Genomic DNA, 25,301 nt, shown 5'->3' with positions numbered 1-25,301 from the left:
GGGGTGTAAATCTCCTGGACAATGGGGGACATGACTTCTAGAGATGAGCTTGGCCCTGGCACCATGGGACTGAGAATGGCTTCTTGACCAAAAATGGGAAAAGAAACAAAAAGTTTCAATAGCTAAGAGATTTCAAATAGATTTGAGCGATCATTCTGATGATTCCTTTTATGCAAGCTTCAGCAAATATTTCAAATTGCCACAGTCTACCAAGGTCCCACCAACCGTGTCCTAGAAAACCCTAGAGAATATCTTGGGCTCTATCTAAGACTCTATAAAATGTTTTTTAGGAAGTTTATTTTTTCAGAAACTTAAGGCCTCCAGATTTTTCCTATGCCGGACAAACCTTGAAATCAGAGGTACCAGTCTCTCCAAGAACATCAACCAGTTTCACTCCTCTATACCAAAAGGTCAACACCCCTTTCCAGCATGAAGAAGTTAGAATGGTCATTGACCAAATATCCCTGAAGATTGAGGGAAAGATCAAATGAGATGGGAGGAAATGTAACAGAGAAATTAGGTTCTAACAAATGACTGTAACTACTGACTCATTATATAGATATTTCTTTCAGAAGCTAGTGTTTTACTATAGCCAGAAATAACTGAAGTTGTTTGTGCTGGTTTGAAAGTATTATGCACCCCAGAAGAGCCATATTTTTAATCCTGATCCAATCCCTTGTGGGGCAGCCATTTCTTTTAATCCTGATTCAATAACATAGGTTGGAAACTTTTGATAAGATCATCTCCATGGAGATGTGACACATCCAATCATGGATGTGACCATTTGATTAGATGGAGATGTGGCTCTACCGATGCCAGGTGGGTATTGATTAGTTTACTGGAATCCTTTAAAAGAGGAAACGTTTTGGAGGGAATGGACAGAGTCAACAGAAACTTTAGAGCAGAGCAGACACAGATGCCAATACTTGGAGAACAGAGACATGGATGTTTACAGATGCTTGGAGCCCAGCAGACATTGCCATGAGATGTTAAGCAAGCTGGAACCCAGAGAGAAAGCCAGCCCTGGTGGAGCAAAGTGAGGAACCCCCACAAGGACAAGGTTGAAGCAATGGAGCCCAGGAGAAGGGACCAGCAGATGCCAGCCACATGACTACCCAATTAACAGAGGTGTTCCTGACCCATAGGTCTTCCTTGAACTAAAGTATCTTTTCCTGGATGCCTTAGTTTGGACATTTTTGTAGACTTAGAACTGTAAACTTGCAATTTATCAAATTCCCTTTTTAAAAGACATTCCATTTCTGATATATCACATTCTGGCAGCTTACAAACTAATACATTGTTAAACTATAATCCAGTATCCCTGATCTTTGACAATGATTCTATAGCTATTATGCAAAAAAAAAAAAAAAAAAAAATCAGTTCCCCACGTTTGCATAGGTCTACTTCAGGGTGCTTTTTTTTGTTACACTGAAAGATATCTGTCAATACCACTCTGTCTTAGTTAGCCTACCTCTACTGTAAGTCTTAAAATTGGGTAGATTACAATATTAGTGGTAAATAAGAAGGAACAGTAACAGATATGGGATGTTTGGGGTTCTTGTTTATTTTAACTTTTTTCTGGAGTAATGCAAATGTTCTAAAAGTGATCATAATGATGAAAACACAACTACACGATGATATTGTGAACCACTGATTGTATACTTTGTATGGATTAATTGGTGGGTGAAGATATTGCAATAAAAATGCATAAAAAGAAAAAATGTTACCAGTAAGTATCTTTTAAAAAATAAAAACAGAGTAGTGTTTTGAAACTACAAAAAGGATAAGAAAATGTAATTCCAATGGAAAAATCTGTAATATATGTCCCTAATAAATAGGGACAAAGGGCAATGAAATAACAGTATTCCTTATATTAAATTTTTCATAAGATCATTTAAAGGGGATAAGTCATAAAATATAATTAGAAATTGTAACCAAGAAGTTAGGATTTAGGTGAGGATTATGAATACTGCAACATTATATCGATATTCCGTTTCTAATTTCTGATATATTGGAGTAGACAGAAATCCCTGAACTCTCTGAACTGCAATCAAGCTATCTTGATCTCTGATAATGATTCCATAGCCTTTATCTTGTGCCCCTGTCATTGCAAATACCTGGTCACATGTACCCATTTTATCTGGTTTGTTTGTTTGTTTTTCAAACTTTAGAGTCTTATAATCACAAAGGCAACCCCCTAATGTTAAAGGAGGAACTTCAATCAGCTCAAAACTAAGTATTGACTTGTTCTTAAAATGGCTAGCTTGGTTCCAGCATAGCTCCACTCTTTTACATTTGTAAGTTTTATCTGTTTATACTTGTTATTGAGATAACAGCTCCATCACCCCTTGTTTGGATCCATAAAAACTTTGAATTCCTTAGACCCTAGGAGACAGATTTGTAGGCCAACAGGCCCATCTGATCTCCTGATTCCTGCCTAGCAATAACGTCTTTCTTTCTTTGAAACCCTTGTGTCACAGATTGTCTGTTATGCACATCAGGCAGAGGACCTACCACTTTTGTTCAATAACAAGATTAAGTAGAAAATATGTGCTACATAAATATCAGCTTGCTTAACTTCCCAACATTTTGAAAAGCATGTTCTTATTAAAGGTAGCACTTCTTAGTACTCCACATTGATTGATAAATTTAAACTCCTATTTAAAAAATAATATATGTGCTTAAGTGTGCTCATTGGGTTTACCTAATGTTGTTCTTGGATAAACGAGTGTTCCTATATTTTATCATATAGTAATATTATAAAAATTAAACCACAGAAATTTTTTTAGGCTTACTGTGGTGTCGTAGGATTTATTTTTATTTTTATTTTATTTTATTACTATTTTTTTTAACATAACAACATGCAAACATGAACATTCTTACCATATGATCATTCCATTCTTGGTATATAATCAAAAACTCAAATGATCATCACCATGATCATTTCTTAGAACATTTGCATCAATTTAGAAAAAGAAATAAAAAGAAAAAACTCATATACTATACCATACCCCTTACCCCTCCCTCTCTTTGACTGCTAGTATTTCCATCTACCCAATATATATTACCTTTTGTTCCTCATATTTTTTTCTATACCCCTTACCACTTCCTTTCATTGATCACTAGCATTTCAATCTATTCAATTTATTTTAACATTTGTTCCCCCTATTATTTATTTACTTTTAATCCATGTGTTTTATTCATCTGTCCATACCTTAGATAAAAGGAACATCAGACACAAGGTTTTCACAATCACACAGTCACACTGCAAATGCTATATCATTATAAAATCATCTTCAAGCCACTTTCCTCTAGCCTCTCCAATATACCTTAACTAAAAAAGTGCTATCTAAATAATGTGTAAGAATAACCTCCAGGATAACCTCTCGATTCTGTTTGAAATCTCTCAGCCACTGACACTTTATTTTGGCTCATTTCTCTCTTCCCCATTTTGGTCAAGAAGGTTTTCTCAATCACTTGATGCTGAGTCCCCACTCATTCTAAGATTTCTTCTAGGATTTCTGTCCCATGTTGCCAGGAAGGTCCACACCCCTGGGAGTGATGTCCCACGTAGAGAGGGGGAGGGCAGTGAGTTTGCCTGTCATGTTGGCTGAGAGAGAGAGGCCACATCTGAGCAACAAAAGAGGTTCACTGGGGATGACTCTTAGGCCTAATTTTAAGGAGGCTTAGCCTATCCTTTGTGTGGATAAGTTTCATATGAACAATCTCTAAGACTGAGAGCTCAGCCTATTGCTTTGGTTGTCTGCACTGCTTGTGAGAATATCAGTAATTCTCCACATGGGAAAGTTGAATTTTCCCCCTCTCTCACCATTCCCCTAAGGGGACTTTGCAAATACTTTTTTATTCACTGTTCAAATCACTCTGAGATTTATTGGGCCATCACTCTGGACAAACCTATAAAATCTCATGCCCTATTCAAGTTCCATGTACTTATGGAAGCCACAGAATTTTTAAAAGAAATACAATTTTGGTATATTAGCCAATACTAAAATAATTTCCATTAGAAGCATGAGAGCACTTATATCACTACAAATGCACAACTATTTAGGACAAAGTAGTAAATATCTATAATCTAGTCATCTTGGAAAAAATTCTTCTGTACTTCAGTAATCAAAAAATAGTTTCTCCATATAAGAGCATATTTTCATGTCAACGCACTTCTATAAATAAATTGTTCAATTTCAAACTTCCTGGAAATTGGTATTTAGTATTTAATCAGTAACTACATTTATTTAAATTCCTAAGTGAATTAGAAGGAATAAATGAGTATCATGAACTGGCACTCATTATACATAATCTATTTTAAAGCATTAAACAGTAAACTGTATTTGTGGACAATCTAGAGTGAAAATCTTAAAAGAATATTTTTATAAATAGTCCATAAAAAGAAAGCCAGGAGTATGCTATACGTGATCATTTAACTATGTTTCTTTGTAAGGCATAATTTCTTCTTCTTTTTTAAAAAATTTAACTTTATTTAAATTTCTTTAATAAGAAACAGCATTTAGAAAACACTGGATTTGCCAATTTCAAACCTAAGTTAAACTATTTTTCATTACATCCTCATACAGTTATAGAATTTTTTATAGCTCTAAATAATTTTTAAATCAACTTTTTCCCCCAATAAATCCTCTCTACTAATTAATGAATACTCAAAAAAACCTCCTAAAATCCAGCCACTGGGAGACAATTTGCTAGGGGTCCCAAGTTTCTGCATGTCTGTTTGCAAGACAATGACACCCTTTGTTCAAAACAATATTTCCAAGGGTGTTTGCATAGCAACATCTATGACACCCTGAGGCTGTCTTATTAGCCTGCATGTGAGGTAAAATTTCAGGTCTTTCACAGTTCTTGACACCAATAAGATGATAGAATTTATTTATAATTTAGAAATTACTTCTAGGCCCTAGAAGTTTATACCTTTCTTTAACTAAATGAAGTCGGGTCATTCAGTGCACATTTTCCATTGTACAGGAGTTCACTCCTGGCTGTAGGACACAAGAGAAATATATGATGAAGAAGAATTAGCGTAACCTGTATTTGAAACATTCTGTGACCTATAATTGAGAAAATAGTAAGAACAGAGCAGATTTTCCTAATCATCCAGAATTACTTGGCTCTAAATATTTTTTATCACCTTTTGTCTCAGTAGTCATATATCAAGAACCCCAATGGTCCAGGAAATGTTTGGGCTAAAAAATAAAGCTTTAGTTAGTCCATTTTGGTATTCACAGAACAGAAACTAAGGAGGCAAGCCAAAAACTTAAAATTTTGCTATTGAGACATCTTTTCTTCTCCCCATTTAGGTTTGTTTCCCAAATCAAAAAGAGCATTGGTTGATGTTCCCACTAGTTCTAAAAGAAACTGAATCGTGGCTATCAGATTACCTATTTTAAAAAAAATTCAATTTCTAATTAATATTATAAATTTTTCAAATGCTGCATATTTCCCACATTCTTATTTTCTCATTGGTATTGAGACTACATCTTACCCCAGTGGATGAGGATCCAGTCTAATTCTGAGTTTTGGGTTGTGCCGAGAACAACATATGTGCAAATGATATGGTATGAACATGAATGACAGATACAAACGTTGTCAAACTTTATCAAGTGCGGTTTTCCTGTTTGGCAGAAATGAAGAGAAAATATCAGAACAAAGAAATCATTCTTTTCTCTGAAAATGGAAAAGAAACTATGCTGTATTTGGCTAATGTGAGACCAGAAGCTTCCTGAAAGCCTGAGTTGCAGAAATTCAGGAAGTGGGGCCTGAATGGGAAGTAAGATACTAGCTACATGGTGAGGCATAATCAAAAAGAGGCAGTGTCAGTCCCTTCTTTCTTCTTTCCTGCATGATTCAGGAGCTGAAGATCATGACCTGAGCTGGACCTGACTGACTCGGTTACTCTAGCCACTGAAATTTAGAATTGAAACAGGCTTAGGGCAGTCACTAAATGTCTCCCTAAGCGGTATTTGCTTCCCTGTAACTCATCCCATATGCGCCTACCTTGCTGCCTGCTTTGTGGGCACTTTATTTTCTCACTGACTAATTCTCTCCCTGGCCCTCCATCATAACTCATGTCCTATTTCAAACTAGATAGATAAAAATAATTAAAATGACACCACAGGTGGAATCCAAATACCCGCTGCCCGTTAATCCCTGCTGTCGTGCCCACCCATCAGATCAGACCGTTTGGGATGCCAACAGTAGTCCCAGGCCTTTGAGTGGTATAATCTAGACTAGTGACCAACACTTCGAGAATCCACGTAAATCATTTTCCTAACAGTTTACAAGCTTTCTACTTTCCCGACCAGCTTACGTGCTGAGATCTGAGCACACATTATGTTAGGTTCACTAAGAATTATACATATTCTACCACATATGTATTAAAAAGTTATTTTCTTTCATTCATGTCTCTTTTGGCTCCCAGAGTGAGTTCTGGAAGAGTAAATGCATAATTCTCTCCACAAAAATGTATTTAATCTTTATGATAGTCTAAACACCAAGCCCTACAAAGGAAAATAGACACTTGCAAAAGAGAACCACTTTTTAAGTACCTGCTCTCTACAATATGTGATTCCAAGTACTCATTGTTTGGTTTAAGAAATGCTCACCCGCGCACTCTTCACATTTGGTTTACATGCTGTATGGCAGATATAATATGCATGTAGAAATACAAAAGCAGATACACCAAACTCTGCATCAGTTGGAGCTGAATTCATAGGGAAGATGACTTTTAATTAGATGGGATGCAATGGATGCAACCAAAGAGGAAGGACAGATCAGGATTCCTGGAAGACAGACTGGTCTATGCATGGAAATTGCCCTTTCTCACTTTTTCACTTCTGCTCTTTCATTTAGTGGCTAGTTGCAGAGAAGCTGGAGGAATAAGTTTTAGATTTGCATATATTTGTTTTTTAAAACTTTAGTTTGCATTTATATTGTTTCTTGATATATTTACTTGGTACCTAAGCTTAGTCCAAAGTTAAATAAAAATGGAAAATTCATCTATCGAAAGAATGAGCAACAGCCTGAATATGCTGGAATCCTTCCTGTTTCCCACCATACATGAATCTGTGTATTAAATACATATGGATTGGGAATATAGTGGACATCCCCTGCCCCAGTGAGAGACACTGACCTACACTGCCCCTCAGTACCTGGCCAGATTCAGTTATTAGCACCCAGGGACAGGCAACGAAAAAGAGGCAGCTTATCAACCTCCCTACTTCCCTTTCCCTGCTTTGCCCAGGCCATGAGAGGAAAATAAAAATCATATTAGTAAAACAACAAATCAGTAAAATTCCTTATTAACTAAAAGTTAAAGTTATTCTGAACTCCAGACTGAGGCAGACAGCTCAGCCTCGAGAGCTGGATGCTCCTCCACTTGGTCCCAGCCCTAATTCCTTGCTGTACCCTGTCCTTCTGCTAGGTGTAGGCACATGGTCCCCTGGGCTCCCTGACCTCTCTGTCCTCCCTAATCTTGCCATGATCCTTATGCTTCAGAGTCTTAAAAGAGGCCACCCAACTTCCATTCTTCGGGCTCAGGTTGTTCCAGGCTGCATTCGGGTTTACTCTTCTTACCGAAATAATACTGTACAGGGCAGCATGGCTGATATTCACTGAGCCCTCTCTATGTGCTGAGCTCTGTACTAGGCAACGGGGAAACTGCAGACAACAGCAGTTGCAGGCTTTGGAGCTCATTCTCTGTTATCTTGTTATTTATGTGGAATGGACATTCACATGGTGGTTATACAACCAAATCTTCTTTTTTGGTGAAATAGGCCTTCTTCACCTATTTTTCAAAGGCAGGATGCTTTAGGTTTGGTGTTAAGGGGTCATGGTACATGCAGGGGGTTCCTCTTATTCCATTACAAATACTTTTTTTTTTTTTTTTTAGTTTTGCCACGTGGCATCCTGCTCTTTCAACATTCTAAAATGGAACTTTTTCGAGTCTATGATTTTTTAAAAGGCTTCCTCTTGGACTCCCAACTTCCTTTTCCTGTAAGGTCCCATGCGCTCAGTGTATCTACTCCTGGTCTGAGCTTGGGTAGTGGCTGAATTGATATTTCATATCCATAGTCATAGATTTGAGTCATCAGCTTTTCCCCATCCTGGTTTGCATACCCCTGAATACGTGGTGTGACCTAAGAGCATACAATATCGTGGATAAACATATTACATATTTTTGGAAGAAGAGGTAGTGGAAAACAACTTTATTTCCAGATGATCATGGGCAATTTATGGAATGTGCAAACTTTTAATCCAAAACAGACAGGAATGAATAGTGGTGCTTATGATGGACTGTACCCAACTTCTATGAGAACCAGTCATTTTTTCCCACTGTTGGGAATATAATATGTTGAGAATTTTATAAAATTTTATTTATAAAACACTGAGGAGCACTATCCCAGCTATTCCCCAGGGAGTACTTTCTAAGAAGCTAACCGCTATAGATTTTAACAAAATAAATACTTTAAACCTTAATAATCATGACATATCATGGGCATACCTATAAGTAAATACCTTTTTATTTATTTATTTATTTTACAAAGAGTTAACAGAATTTCTTGGTAATTTGGAAGGATTTTTAATGTGGTGATTTTTTAAGATTTATTTCTCTATAAAACTGAAAGCTTCACTATCAATAAAATCTATCTCCTTTTTAAAGCATCAGCTGGTCTCTTTGTGGAAAAAATAACATCTGTCAGTTCAAGCTAAGGAAAAAGAATAAAACCTAGGTGATACCAGGATGGTAACATTTTTAAAAATCAGTAGACTGGTACAGTTCATTATGATGGTATCTTAGAAAAAAATTGTTCAACTTCTAATTAAGGGTTTCATGGAAACTGATCTTTAATTCATTCTAAATCTTGAAGAATTGGCAATCTGAAGGTTAGATCTGGACTATAGTTCTTTTTGACCATTTAGTATGTTAAAAATCATAACATTTTACAAGTAAAACCTTACTTCTATCTTTTCTTTAGAAATAAAAAGAATTAAGAATACTGGACTCTAGCGACAACTGGCCAGTGCTGAATGAATGCCTCACATATATAGGGCATCCTATCGTGGTCACTACATCCCCAGCACTCCCTGTGTTTATAAAGACTTGCTTTACTTGTGTACATTACTTGCATAGACATTTGAGATGGCAAGGCTGATTCATTCGACCATCCTTCCAACCTTCAGACAATTTTAGACACTGTCTGCTGCACTCATCTACAACTAACGGGTAAGTCCCAGTCCTCAAATATACTCAAGCCCCATGTAGCAGACCCAGAAACAAATCCTTGTACTACAGTTTGATGAAAACAATGGTTGCGATCTGCTCAGAACATTATGAGAGCTCTGAGGAGAAGCAGCTCCTACCCAGAGTGCAGGGGAAGGTTTCAGGGAAGGATTCTTTGAAATGTACATGATAAAAAAGGAGATGAATAATTCTAGGCAGAAGAACTGTACAATAAAAGGCTCAGCCGTTAGAAACATCAGTTAATTGATTGTTAGAGCAGAATGAACAAGGAAAAAAGTGAGGAGAGATGATGTGGGGAAAAGAGGGCCAAAGTCAAACCATAGGTGTCAGAATATTGAATTGTCCCATAGTAGGGCCTCAGTTTATATTTGGTTTTTGCCAAGTGAATTAGTACACACAACAGAACATTAACTATCTTTAACATTATTTATACTTCCTTATAGCATGAATACTTTTGAACTAGTTTGGATTTAAAATCTTTCTAAAATGTACTACATAGGTCTCTCCTTTCTTAAATTATGTTCAGAAAGCTCAATTTAATTTTCTTTTGATAACTTAGTACCATCATGAATGTAGGCCATTACATCGATGCCGTCAATAATATACAATGCTGTAAGTGGATCTGAGGGTTGGAAACTTTTCTCCTCATATAAAAACACTCTATCTGAGTGGTTCTTATTTTTTTTTTTGGTATAAAGCTATGAGGCAAACTGACAGCTCTGAAAAGTAAGAAATCTCAGATCATGTCTCCCCCTTGTAAACCGTTGTTTCTGATATACTGTAGGCTCATTAGACATCTATAAAGTAACCCTGTTATTTACATCCCTGAATGGGATGACCGTTTAGAAATTCGCATCTAAGCTTCATGCTAACTCTTTCATTTAACAAATTACATGCATGATCTTCATGTCAACGTTTATTTACTCAGACCCCCACCCACCCGACCTACATACACATACACACACTTTTAACTTCTCATGCATTTTCTTGAGTAAGTTGGTGAACAGTGGTTCTCATTGTTTTTATCTTTTTACTTTACATCTGATCAGATGGATGTCAGACTAAAGGGAGAGAAGCTCCCTTGGGCTGGATATAAATGTATAGTCTAAGTTATACATAAAATCTACCCCCTTTCTCTTTCACTCAGGAAAGCATATGAGAAAATACCAATATGAGTGACTTCTAGGATAACCCTAAATCCCCGAGAATTTACTTTTTAAAAAGGTAAATGCCCTCAAGAGGTTCATTATTCAACTCTTATTAGTAATGAATTGCCTGGGACACACCATCCAAGTGCCTAAAATATACTACAGCGTCACAGAAAGACAGCCGTGGTTCCCTGGATAAGTAAAGTGAACTACTGTGAAAAAATACATATATCCTGAGATACTAAAAATTCAAATCTTCTTTCACTATAGGCAGTTCCTAATTCTGACTTCTGTTTCTCCTTCGATTTTCCTGAAAGTGGAGAGGATATATCATAGAAGACAAAGAGAAAGTTAAATATGTAAAGATTGTAACTGAAGAAAGAAAGGGAGGCGAAGAGGAAGAACTCTAGGGAATCACCCAATTTCAGGGGGACCTGCAGAGATTTGAATTAACAGTTATGTATTTAGTACACATCAATTTGGGGCAGTCCCTAAATTCAAGAAGTTTATGATTTCATCCTGACCTAGAACATTTCCCGGGTAAGTCCCTTTGCAAATAAAAGTTTTTAAATTCTTTCTTGCTATTCTGTCTCCTTCTCATTCCCTTCAATATAAAAAATTTTGTTTCCGTACAAACCAAAATCCTGGAGCAAGTGCCTTAAATTTTACCCCACAGATATTTGAACCAAAAATCCTACTTTGTATAATAAAGTAATCTGAGCCATACTTATATATGAGTTGTGAGTTGAAGCATAATAGAAAAAGTGCCTTTGTCCTTAGTTTCTGACCCCATTGAGCATATGGAAATGGGGTCTTAAAGACAACCAGATCCAAGAGGGTATAGAATAGTGGTTAAGAGTATATACTCTGTTTAGGTTTGAATCCCTGTTCTACCACTTACCTATGTGACTTTGGAACATTTACTTTATATGTCTGGGCCTTCATTTCTACTCTGTAAAATGGAGATAATAGAAACTATCTCACAGGCTTGTAATGAGGATTAAATGAATTGATATATACAAAAGACTTAGAACAGTACCTGGCACATAGTATGGTTTTATTAATGTTGATTAATCTATGTAAAGGTGTTAGAACTGCACTATCAATTACAGCAGCCACTAGCCACAGATAAATATTCAAATTTAAATTCAAATTAATTAAAACTAAATATAGTTAAAAATTCACTTGTACTAGTTACATTTTCAGTGTTCAGTACAGTAGTTGTCATATTAGGCAAACCAGATACAAAACATTTCTACCATTTCAGAAAGTTCTATTGGACAATGCTATTTAGAAACTGATGATAATAACAGCGACTGAAGAGAATGGAATAAAGACAAGAATGTGTTGAGTCAGGGAGGTTTAAATACTGATGGGGTTTACCCTGGACCAGAAGCTGTATGAGATGCTGAAGATGCTGTATCTGACTGTTCATATGTGCTGCACAGGTGGGGTGGGGGCTGCTCAGTTAGGAAATGAAGTTCATGGAACCATTGAAAGGTGAGTAAATTCAGTAGGAAACATTATAAAAAGGTTATAGCTGTGTATTGTCGATTTTCTTGACTAGAATCTTGTCCTGTTCACCTTTTGCTTATGTACTGATCCTAGTAGAGTGTATACTGCATAATAGATGTTTGCAATACATTTGTTGAATTAGTGAATTTTAAAAATTAAACATGAATAAGGTGGAGATAGTGAGGAAATGAGGCTGGAGGGAAGAGGAAATAGACAAGCAGAAAAGGGGGAGAAGTGAGGTATCTGGAAAACCTGGCTAAGCGGAGCACAGGGTGAGGAGGAGGCAAACACCTGGGGAGGATAAGGACCAAAGGGGATGGCAGATGGAACTCTACATCCTTTTGCCTAGGAACATTCCAGCTAGTGTCATGTTAATCATTTTCCTTCCTTGTTTCAGTTTCTACTTGCACATTTAGAGTCAGGGGTAAATATATAAATATTAAATGCATAAATACGTTTAAGCTTGAAGCAACAGAAATGAAGACTATTCTTGTACATATTGCAAGATTCTAACGAACTTATCTTTTTGTTTGTTTTGTGTTGTTTTATTCAGAAAAAGAATCTTAAGAAAGGGGAATTTAGGACCCAGAACCTTGGGCTACATGAAGTCTTTTCAAGAGGTCCAAGGATAGATATAATTTTACTGGAATCTGTTTCAAGTTCTCAATCCATGTAATTCTTTCCTTTGATTGATTTCCCTTTAGAATGCTCTTATAGTCAAGAAGCTACACTAGTTCTCCTTTCCCACCTCTCATTTCACAATCTTCCTTCTCTCATTTTACCAAAGGCATAACTCTCGCTTATTCCTACCATTTCCTGGCCTTATAAAGGCCTCTCAGATATTAAATAAATGCCCCAAAGTTCAAACTAATCCTCCTTTAATCAGTCAAGGCACCATGTCTCCCAAACCATTTTCTTAACCAATGACTTTCCAATAATTATTAAACAAAACTATTACTGATAAAAAATGTGTGAGATTTTGATTAGTTGGTTAAAAGTCTGAACACTGATGCCAAAATAAGTGGGATCTAATGCTGAACCCACAACTGATTAGCTATGAAATCTTGAGCAAGTTAGTTAATTCTCCTGTACTTCAGATTCCTCATATGTGAAATGGAGATGATAACAAGCTCCTCTTAGGATTAGTGTGAGCATTAAACATATTACTACATAACTACTTAGACTTTTCTATAAATCATGGAGCACATTTTGGTAAGTTCTATTAGACTAAAACTTGGCCAATGTTTCAAGTTTTCAAAATTTTGGTATGATACTCTAATTATTATCATAATGTGATAGTAGCACATTATGCTGAGTGTAATTAACAACACTGAATTATATGTGTAAATGGTTGAAAGGGAATGTTTAGAGTCATGTATGTCATAGTAGGAAAGCTGGAGGATAAAACATGAGACTGTATAACACAGTAAACCATGTGGTGGACAGTAACTGTGATTAATACTCAAAATGTAAGTGTTCTTTCATCAACTAGAACAAATGTACATCACTATTACAAAGAGTTAATAATAGAGTGAAATACGGGGGAAATGCATCCTATTGCAAACCATGGAATACAGTTAACACTAATATTTTAATACTCTTTCATCAATAGTAACCAATGAAGCACCAATGTTAGGCTTTAATAATGAGGGGGATAAAGGGTATGGGATGTTTTGCTTTGATTTTTTTCTTTTGAAGCAATGAAAATATTCTAAAGTTGATTGTGGTGATGAATACACAATTGTGTAGTGTATTTTGAGCCATTGATTACATAATTTGGATGAATTGTATGGTATGTAAATATACTTCAATAAAATGGCAAAAAAATCAACAACAAACAAAACATCAAATCTGAGCTTAAATACTGGCCCAGAGATTTGGGATCTATAAGTTCCTAGGCAAGTTATTTTCCCTTTTTGAACTTCTGTTACCTCATTTACAGACAGAAATAATATTACCTACCACACAGGTTCACTGTGAGAATTAAATAAACTAATATAAATAGGTAGAAGACTGTCATGTTGGTTGTATTTTAAAGTTGGCTAAAGTCTAAGCATCTTAAATTCTAGACATATCATAAACAATTTTGTTTGCCTTGTAATCTTTTATGTTCTCTCCCATTTATCTTAACTCTAGCACACTGAATGTCATATTTCATTGATTCTAGGACACATTTTTCCATTTTATCTTCTCTGGAACTGGACATCACAATCGCTGTCAGTCAGTTGCTAGCCATTACCATGGCATAGTTTTCATTATCAGTACATGTACAAGCAGTAAAAGCAATGGCATACAAAGTTTCAGAATTAGTTACATTAGCTTAAAAAATATCCCTAGAGACAGGTGTAAGTGACTCCTTTCAAACCTAGGAGATAAGTGTGTGTATGTTTGTATTGGGAAGTAAAGGTGGGGAATACATAGGGGTAGAGGCAAATCAGATTTATATAGCAACTGTCTGGAACTATTAGTCAAAATAGGCTAGCCCTATATAACTGAAAATCCAATTTAATTACCTACCCCTCCCCACCCCTCAAAGCTTTTCAATCTATCATGAATCCTTTGGATTCTTTAAAAAAAAAAAAAAAGCTATATCATCCATATGATGGCACAGAGGATAATACTGTGTGGAAAAACATGGGCACTGAGATTCTGAGTTAAAAAGTGATTCAGGAGAGACCGTCTCTGAATGTGAAGAATCTTTAGAACACCTGAACAGATGTATTTTGTTTTTATTTTCCTTTTATACATGACATACGGTATAAAGCTATCCATAATATTTAGAAAGAGCTATTTAAATAGGTACAAAATACAAATCAAAGATATAATTTTATTGATAATTTCTTGTGTAGTCGTTTCTTAAAGGTATATAAAAAAGGGCAGGTTGCAGTTGAAATAAGCTTAGACTTGATGAAATATGATGTTCACTGTTCCCAAATATGGTGTCTGGCACATAGGAGGAACTTTGCAGATATTTGTTAGATGAAATCAATGAATCCTACAGGATGGAACACAATATCTGGACCTTAACGTCCTCCAAGAAAAGGGGGCCTATAGAAGACTCTCCCCTGGGGGTAGCAGAGATTCTCTCACTGTCCAGAAAACAACCTTTCATGGCTAACACCGCCACCCTTCAATATATTTAATGCAAAATTCTGTTTCAAGAAGGCTAATGTAACAATAAAAAAATCTGTAAGAGATTAATTACCTAAAAGAATATTTAAAATAGCCTTAGAAATCATGTCATTTCCAATTCTTATTATAACACTTAAGGTAACTTTGTGCCTTATTTTTCCAGTTGCTAAAACAAATACCCTACAATGGATTGGTTTAACAACAGGACTTTATTGGCTCACAGTTTTGAGGCTATAGGAGAGGTCCAAAATCTAGGCATCAGCAAAGTAAGGCTTTCTCTCTGAAGGCCGAGGCATTTTGGGACTGCATGCTTATAATCCATGCATGGGTCTTTGGCTTTTCCATAACATGGCCATGTCCTCTCCTTTCTCTTGAGGGTTCTTTTGACTTCTGATTTCTAGTTTCTCAAGTAGCTTCTCCTTCCTGGATCCAATTTCCTTAGCTTACAAGGACTTCAGTCATAATGGGTCAATGTTCACCCTCATTCAGTTTGGCCACACCATAACTAATAACATCTTCAAAAAGGAGCTTCAAAAAATGAGTTATAAGCAGTAACTCATTTAATCCTTAAATAAACCTATGAGTATGTTCTTGTATAATTCCCATTTTATGGTTAGGAAAAAAAAATACTCCAGTAAAGAAGGGTTAAGTAACTTGTCAAAGGTTACACACCTCGTAACTGGCAGAGGTGAGTAAAAAGAAAGGAAGGAGCAGAAGATTCAGCTTTATTGCTTATCAACAATGAATTTTTTTTAGAGCGCCTTATCTGCTAATCATCTGAAGGTGTGATTCACAATGGTTCACACCTTCAGATGATTAGCAGGTAACGAGCTTGTGCTGGTTTGAAAGGAAGTATGCCCCCTAAGAAAAGCCATGTTTTAATATGGATCCCATTTCTTAAAGGTAGAATAGTCTCTATTCAATGCTGTGTATTTGGGACTGTGATGGGATCATCTCCCTGGTTGATGAGATTTAGTTAAGGACGGTTGTTAAACTGGATTAGGGGATGACATGTCTCCACCCATCTGAGTGGGTCTTGATTAGTTTCTGAAGTCCTATAAAAGAGGAAACATTTTGGAGAATGAGAGACTCAGAGAGAGCAGAGAATGCTGCAGCACCACGAAGCAGAGTGTCCACGAGCCAGTAACCTTTGGAGATGAAGAAGGAAAACGCCTCCCGGGGAGCTTCATGAAACAGGAAGCCAGGAGATGAAGCTGAGAATGCTGCAGCACCACGAAGCAGAGAGTCCACCAGCCAGCGACCTTTGGAGATGAAGAAGGAAAACGCCTCCCGGGGAGCTTCATGAAACAGGGAGCCAGGAGACAAAGCTAGCAGATGATACCGTATTCGCCATGTGCCTGTCCAGCCGAGAGAGGAGCCCTGACTGCGTTCACCATGTGCCTTTCCAGATGAGAGAGAACCGAGAGAGGAGCCCTGACTGCGTTTGCCATGTGCCTTTCCAGATGAGAGAGAAACCCTGAACTTCATCGGCCTTCTTGAACCAAGGTATCTTTCCCCGGATGCCTTTGATTGGACATTTCTATAGACTTGTTTTAATTGGGACATTTTCTCGGCCTTAGAACTGTAAACTTTCAACTTATTAAATTCCCCTTGTTAAAAGCCATTCGGTTTCTGGTATATTGCATCCCGGCAGCTAGCAAACTAGAACAGAGCTCTAAAAATTATGCAATGAAATCTCCAGTTTCACATACCATTTGAGTCAGGCCAGTTTCTCTGACACAAACTGCATTTATAGAAGTCATTTCATCCACATGATAGAGAGAAATTAAAGTTTTCTCTCTTGCAATCTTTAAAGAGTCAATTTGCACGTGGACCATTTGGAAAAATTGGTAATTGAATTACAGATCACTTGGTTTTGGTACATATGATTTCCCTTGGAGACAAAGATTAGCAGTGTACAAAAAAATTTCACTATTTTTTTCAGTATTTTTTTTCCTAACCATAAAATGGGGATTACACAAGAACATACTCATAGGTTTATTTAAGGATTAAATGAGTTACTACTTATAAAGCACTTAGAGGAGAACCTTGCACATAGAAGCCCCCCAAAATGTAGTTATTATTTCTATTATTACTGGACATAAAATATTGGTCTACAGAAATTAATGATTAAGTAGATGAATGAATTAGTAAATGGAGAAGTAGAATTCAAAGATGGTTAAGATTTCAATAGTTAGAGAAGTTGGAGGCATTGAACACACTGATTAATGCCACTCATAATCTTTTCCTGTCTTCTCCCCACACCCAAAGCATGACTTGGATATAATGAACACAGCAAAAGAAACCTTGGTTCAGTGGCTCAGGACCAATACATGGCTCCCCCAGGACCTATGAAAGGGGATCACTCCAAGAGGAGTGATGGGTGAGCAATCCAGGAGAATAACGTACCATGCATGGGCTGTGCCAGGCCCAAGCATGAATACATGGGATGCTGAGGCAGTAGAGATCTGTGTGACCTGCCAGCCTTTCTTTCTAGAAGTTCCAGATTGCACTGAGATGTACTGGTTTTTACCCACTTGACAAAAACTTACTGGCATGTTTCTACATTCAGTACTTGTCATTTATAAAATGAAAATGAAAAACAGCTACCTCAAGTGGCTACTCTGAAGAGCAAATGACATCTGTACAACAAGGAGCAAAAGACTCGCTATGGAGTACGTGTACCAAAATGTTAATCCACCCAAATCATTATATAAATTTTTTGGATCAGTCCTATAAGAGAAACAGAAAATTGCATTGAAATGTAATTAACCCTAGTTAACATCATTTCTCTTCTTTGTCCTGGCTAAGCTACCTGAGTCAGGTGGAGAAAAGTTATGCCCCAATCATAGATGTTGTTCAGATATCTGTGACACTCATTTTAATATACTGTTCTAAACAAACAGACATTATGGAAGAAATATAGACGCAGCGGCCAATCCAATGGCTTCAAGAGTCTCAAGCAGCATACCAAGTTTTAGATGCCAAATTTAATCGAAATTTAGCATATAGATGAGTACTTTGCCACTTACTGAAGGCCAGAAGAAGATTCTTAAACAAAGAGCAATCACAAATGGTAATTGTATCCAACTGGATCCAATTATATTTAGCATTTTGTATGAAAGAGAGAGAAACACAGGAATGGAAACAAGAACATAGCTTCCTCTTATGATTTTTAATTTCTAAAAGGCAAAGATGAATTTTGTTATGCAATTACTTCTCGTAACTCAAGGAACATATCTTTCTAGAGAAAAAAAAATTATGTAACATCTTCCTACAAGCAAATATTCTGTTACAGAATAAATGTTGCCACTGAAGCACATCTGGCAATAATGCTACAACCTACCACACAGACCTACTAAAAAATGTTTCATGACAATAACTGTTTACCAAAAGATGTTGATTACTTCAAGCCAGGGGAAGTTTTGAAATGAAATATGTGGTTTCTGTCACTTTATTATGCAGAACACAGACTTCCAAAATAGTCACTTACAAGGGACCCACCATTTATTCAAGTGACAGGGAGTGATGTTGATTCCTAAATGAAGCAGGGGAAGGAGACCTAAAGGTGATTTTTGTACTTGCTTTTCCCCTGGGGAACAGCTTTCAACCTCAAATCCATAACCAAGATACAGGTCTTTGTTTTATGGTTTTAGATATAAGGACTTTGCCAATACCAGAATTTTCCCTGAATTCTAGATCTATATATATAGAGAGAAATATATAGATAAGAAATCATGCCATCACACATCCTTTGCCTGATTTTATTTATCATTTATTTGATAAATGTTTTTGTAAGTTAATGAGCCCTTTGCCTTTACTTGGAAATCCCGTATCTTACTCTGTCCTGTTGTTTTCAGATGTGATCCTTCGGAGTCAGCAAGTGAAACCACACCTCTGTGGGTAAAATGGTGAAGTCTTTCCTTAAAGGAGTGGATACACCTAACATCAATCATCCAGGAAAGGAGATCCAAGAAAGAGAAAGGGAGTTTGAGCTGCTACCCTTACACAAGATAAACAATGGAGAGTGCTTCCTCTGTCTGGGCTAGGAGTCTTCAAGCTAGATTTAAGGATGAGGTGAGGAGGGAAGGAAGAATGCTCTCTGCCAGCTGAATGGAGACGTGGGGCTAGGCAGGGTTGGTCCTTAGGTGGCTCCATAAAAGCTGGAAGAGCAGTCATAGCCAGTCATGAGCTTTTTTCTCTGTATGTTAACTTTCTTTGGCTACCGTATTTAACAGGTTCTGGTAGAGATACAGGTGTGTATAGAGAATTTTAAGAGACTAACCTGGAGCTAGAGAACTAAAAAGGGGAGCAGAATGTGGTGGCAGCAGCGTTCAGTGAGGGAGACCCCCAGAAGAAAGTAAGTGTCAATGGCCAGGCAGCTAGAATATGAAATCTGGATATCTCCTATGTGGAGATTCACTCTTCTGCCTAACTTCAATACCGTTTAATCATAACATTTTAATTTTCTTTTAAAAAGTTAGATGCTATATTTTTAAAGGATATGACTTCTCTTTATTCTTTATTAAAATAAATATCAAGGTCAAGGATGTCTTTGTGGAGAAACAAATTGATTGATCCCTTCTCTTTGGTATGTGCTATTCTAAGGCAGCCCCTCCTCTGATGGCTTACAATCTAGTAGGTGAAACAAGTGTAAAAAAAGTGATATATATATCATATTTAGAGAGGTAGGAAAAAGGGAGAAGCATATAGTAACTTAATATGATTCATAGATCTGATTCCATACTCTAACTTTGATCAAAACTTCTTTATGAGAGCCTTCCCATGCAAAACAACGACAACAACAAAAACAAAACTTCTTTATGAGAATAGTGTAATCTCTCAGCACTAAAGTCAGAAAAAAATTCTAGCCTACGGTCTGAATGTTGCATTCCCTTACTTATATGTATATGTGTTCAGGAGAAAAAAGACTGTGTTTGGGTAATTTTATTTATCTGTGGTCTATAACATTAGATCAACTTCCCAAATGGGTAGTAGAGCTCATGAATGGGTTTCAGGTGATCCAAAACTCATCTGAAGTCAATTAAATTTTTAAAGATCTATGACCCGTAAAAAAAAATAATATAGTTTGTCATTTTTGTTTTCATCGTTTGAATTAGGGGATAGAGTTAAGGATATTTTGAAATTTCTTCTAAAACTGATTCCATGCCATCTTTTAAAAAGAAACACCCTTTTGTCCATATCTATGCTTAAAGAGATCCTATCAGCAATCAAGCACTGACTTTCTTTTTTTTTTTTTTTTTTTTTTTTTTAAAGGAAAGACAGAGAGAAGGAAGGAAGGATAGAAGGAAGGAAGAGAGGAAGAAAGGGAAACATCTTTTAAACATTTTCTTGTTTTTATTGTATTTTGTTTCTCCGTTTTCGTTACATGGGCTGGGGCCGGGAATCGAACCGAGGTCCTCCGGCATAGCAGGCAAGCACTTTGCCCGCTGAGCCACCGCGGCCCGCCCCCAAGCACTGACTTTCCATAAAGCACTATGTTAATACCAAGAATAAAGAATACCTTTAACATAAAAGTAAGGCTATAGCACTTACAGGATACACATTATATAGCTTATACAGCAAATGTATTGAGTGCATGTCCATTTCAAATAATTTGAATTTTTTAATTTACTGGTTCAAATTCCTTGTATTTTTGCACATTTTTAATGTATTTCTTCTGGTTTTGGTGTTCTGCAATTTCAATATGTTTTGAAATAGGTTTGTTTTCCTGTATGGACTAATACTTACACTACTTAAGAATTAGAATTCATCACTTCTGGAAAAATCATCATCCATTATATAGTCAAATGTGACCCCTCCCCCATTTTTTGTATTTTCTCCTTCTGGAAGTCCTTCCTTATTATTTCATGGCTCCTAATATTTTTTTTTACTTTCCATCTCTGTGTCTCTGTGCTGAATTCTAATCATTGTCCTCGAGCGTACTATGTCTAATCTGATGTTTAACCCTTTCACTGAGTCTCTTATTTCAATAACTGTATTTCCCATTTTCAGATATTCTTTTTGTTTTAATTTAATAAGTTTTGTTTTCTTCAAGTTTGATTTATTCCTTGATATTGTCAACATTTTATATATATTTTATTTTCTCCTTAATGTTGTTATACTATCCAAAGTTCTTAAGGATCCAAAACTGCTAGAATTTTTATCCCAATTCTTACTCATTATTTGTATCATTTGCTGGCTGTCATTCGTGGTTGATGGTTTACTTGTGTGTTTTGTCATTTATTATGGGGAACAGATCTTTAACAGAAAATCCTTGGCACTCTAGATGGTTGGTCCTATTCTTTCAGAAAGGTTTTGTCTTTTACTCTTCTAGGAGCCCCAAGGTATTTTTCAGCTTGAGGATTTCTAAGTCAGCTAGGTAGATTTAAAAAAAAAAAAAAAAATTAAGTGTTACATGGCATGCAGGTCCAAGGAATAAAATTCTTAGGTGATGATTGTACTTCCTCTTACTAATAAAGTTTCATTTTCTTTCTCAGCTGGTAGACCTATTTTTCTACTCTAACTTTTCATTAAAATAAGGATCCTGGTATTATGCAGGGTGCAGGGATGTCTATTCATCTGGGACCAAGATCTTACTTTCTTTTTAGCTCTATATACACATTTGACTCCACGGTCCTTGGTTACTAAGATCCATAATTCTCCAGTGCAAAATTAGGGAATATTTAAAAGTCATTTTTAATATTTTATTCAGTATTCCTAGATTTTTTTAACCATAAGGTTTTTATATTATCTCAATCTATTGTATTTCCCCAACTATAGTTTTGAAGCAGTTTACCATTTTTGTTATTCATAATTCTTAATCAATTAGTCCTTCCTAAGCACAAAGTTTAGTTGAACTTCTTTTCAGAACCTTGACGTTATTTTTTACTTCCAGAATTCTTCCTCATGATTACAAGTGATGGACTAGAAACATATTTTCTATAAGTTCTAAACAAAGGAACTCTCTGATATACCTCCTGTGACCTTGGCAGGATATGAATCATTTCTTGTCAATCACCATTGTAAATCGATCACAACATAGTGTATTAATTAGTTTACAACTGAAAGTTGGCAAGAGAAAAATTGAGACTTCTTCTTCTAAACATCATTTAGAAATGTTATAGTACAAGGCCTAAGAATACATAATTGCTCTCAAACAAGAAAATTTACCACAATTTTTCATTAGTAAATGTCTTCAAAATATATATAAAGATTTTCTATATTAAGTAGATTCTTCAAAATAAATGTTTTAGGAGTCATACAAATTGTCCCATAGAAACGGCAATTTACAAAACTGGGATTTTACAGAGCAAATCTCAATAATTTAAGAAAATGGTAATACATATATCTAAAGTGTACTAGTGCTTGCCATTTTTCACAAATAATACACTTCCCAATCTGGAGAGATATGAAATTATTTAAATCACAACGTTAAAAGCCTATGAAAGTGTTTATTTGTGCTCTCTACCAGAGGAAAGTAACTTTCTTAAGCTCTTTCTCATAAATCAGAGGTGTGAAGTATTGCTTATTGGTTAAAATGTTTCAGTTACTTGATTAAACTGGAAAAGTAAACCTTGCCAGAGAAAACAGTGGATGAAAAGTAGCCAGAGGACCTTTTGGCCATAATAGACTCAGAAGACCAGACTAATTCTGGAACATGGCCCACTCTTAATTATATTAACTGACAGCCAACATGACACAGGGGGTGTTCTTTAATGAATTTGAAGCACAGTGAAGTATTTCTGTTCATCTCTATGTTGCTCAAGTTCATTGATTGAGTGGTCTAGTACTCCTGAACTAAAGAATAAAAGACATAGTCTCTAAATAGAAGATCATGTTAAGAACTAGATAAATCAGGCAATAAACCACATGGGGTAAGTTTTCTGCCCAATTTGAAATTAATACTTTTTAGTCCCTTTCACTACTAGTATACAACCATAGGTTTTTAATCAAATTATTCTTCCCACAGACATAGCAACAAGTGATCATAGAGCGATTAAGTGATAAAAAATGAAAACAGTGATTGTGTCCAAAGTAACAACAACAAAATAGTTTGGCTCTTTTTAAGTTGCTTAATTTAGCCAACAGGTAACTTTACCAAACATATAACACTCAGACTTAGTAGATCTCAAATCTTAGCCAATAAAAAGTCCTTCATTTTAAACATATAACCCGTGACAAAGCGAACTTGAAAATGGCAGTTCAGAATAACCAGGGCTGATTTCTTTTTCTTTTTTTTTTTTTTATCATCTATCTCCTTGCTACTCAGAGGTAGTTCACTTACCAGCTTGCTGCCTGAAGCTGTTGAGAAACTGTTAGAAAAGTAGAATCTCAGACTGCACTTTACACCTACTGAATCAGAAACTGCATTTTAACAAGATCCTCAGGTGATTCATACTTTCATTAAAGTTTGAAAAGCTCTGTTCTATGGGACATAAAAAATACTTTCTAATTTAACTTCAGGTATAGGGTTTCTTTTGAGTGTGATGAAAATGTTTGAAATTAAATAGTGGTGCATAACTGTGAATATACTAAAAAAACATTGAATTGTACAATTTAAAAGGGTAAATATGGTATGTGAAGTATATTTCAATTTTTTAAAAGTGGGGGGGGGGAATGGATTAAGCTGTAGCAAACGCTTTCAAATGTCACCGCACACAGATGAACGCAGCGAGTTCTAATTTTTTTTTCTCTTATCTATGGGGGAAAAATAGATGTACCGTTTCCTGGGACTTGGCTTTTACTGGTAAGGGAACCATAGCGAGGCTTGGCTCTAGGGACCCGTGGTCACGATTTCGAAAACTCCCCAGAACGTGCCCCCCCCCATCCATCCTGAGGGCCTACCAACCCCCCCGGGGGCGGAATGCCCTCCCCACAGAACTGCCTTACAGAGCTGAGAACGCCTGCCCTCAGGAAACCGCACAGGATAGCTGTGAAAAGCCAGGAAACTTGACCACCCAATCGAGCGAGGGAGCAAAGGCAGAAACTATCTACCCGCTGCACGTGTGGTCACAAGCTTTTTGGGTAAGGGAGAGCTTTTTTCTTTCTCTTCCGCCCCCGCCTTAATCCCAGACCCTTAAATAAACTTTCTGAAGTTACTTGGAGTCCTCTGCAAAGGGTTCTGACCTCCTCCCTTCTACAGTTCTCAAGTCTCCTGCCCGCACCTCTGACAGGCTGCCCTTGGTAAAGGCTTCAACCCACCAGTGCAGAAGCCTAGAGGTGCTGCTTCCCTATTTTATCCCCGATGCCCGGGAGCTAGAGAAAGGATGCCGGGGGCGGGGGGGAGGGAGCATTAGTCAGGCCACCCACGCCCACGCACACCGTCGAACTCGGGCAGCTTGGCGCGCCGCGGACCTCTGCGCGCCATGTGAAAGTCTCAAGCAGGCAGAGCGCCGAGCGCACGGGTCTCTGAGTTTCCCAGACAAACCTGGTGGTGCCAAGGCCCTCTCAGAGTTCTAGGTCATCTCTCTCTCCAATCGCGTGAGGGCAAATTCAAAACCGTTCCCAGCCCAGACGACGCCTTTTGCGCGGCGACACTGAGCCCCTCGGGAGTTCGCGGAGTGACATCCGACCGGAGAAAGTGACAGGACATCTGAGCACCTGCGGGCGGCGCGCTGCCCGCGGCCTCACCGCTCGCGCGGGCACACATACCTAGGCGTAAACCCGGGGCAAACCCGGAGCCGCGCGCGCCTCTCCCCTTACTCGGGTACCAACCCACACCTCGCGAGGACCCCTACCACGGCCGGCCTCGGTACACACTCACGTGTTCACACCCGCCCTCGCGGACCCTCGCACGTCCACCCGTGTCGGGCCCCGCGCAGCCCGCGCCGCCCCGCACTTACAAACAGGGGTAGTAGCAGTAGGGAGGCAGCGAGGGTGGTGGGCAGCCATCGTCTCCCAGCTCCGAGTCCAAGAGGAGATAGTCCTGGCTCTCGTTGCGCCGCGCCGCGGCCGCCGCCCGGGGAGAGCCGCCCCGCCGGGGTACGAACGCCGGGCTCTGGTTCATGGCGGGAACGGCTGGCGGACCTGAACGCTGCTCGCGAGGAAGGCGTCTGGGCAGCTCCAGAGGGGGCTCTGCCCGGAAAGGCCGCGTCACGCGCCGGACTGGCCCGGGGCAGAAAAGAAGTGCCCAGGAGACCAGGGTGAAGTAGGAGGTAATGAACGCTGGGCGGTCTGGGCTCCGCGAGGAGCGCCCCCGCCGCTAGCCCAGGGAGAAGCCACCCCTTAGGGGG

At 37.7% G+C, this 25,301-nt stretch overlaps 1 protein-coding gene across 4 annotated transcripts in view; it reads right to left on the bottom strand.

Annotated features, from left to right (window-relative positions):
• The window catches only part of TRPC6 (transient receptor potential cation channel subfamily C member 6), a 199,397-nt gene extending 174,322 nt beyond the window's left edge, over positions 1-25,075 (bottom strand). For all 4 annotated transcript variants that reach the window (XR_013156603.1, XR_013156604.1, XM_077113171.1 and 1 more), the window contains exon 1: positions 24,912-25,075. Coding sequence is in view for 2 of the 4 variants with exons in the window: in XM_077113171.1 (XP_076969286.1) it covers positions 24,912-25,075 (164 nt within the window). In the remaining 2 variants the exon portion in view is untranslated. The remainder of the gene's footprint in view (positions 1-24,911) is intronic.
• Between the last annotated feature and the right edge of the window lie 226 nt (positions 25,076-25,301).

This window comes from Tamandua tetradactyla, chromosome 8 (assembly GCF_023851605.1).
Source record: "Tamandua tetradactyla isolate mTamTet1 chromosome 8, mTamTet1.pri, whole genome shotgun sequence".
Taxonomy (NCBI): Eukaryota; Metazoa; Chordata; class Mammalia; order Pilosa; family Myrmecophagidae; genus Tamandua; species Tamandua tetradactyla.
The sequence above is the reverse complement of the archived record's forward strand: the minus strand, read 5'-3'. Positions and strand labels throughout refer to the sequence as shown.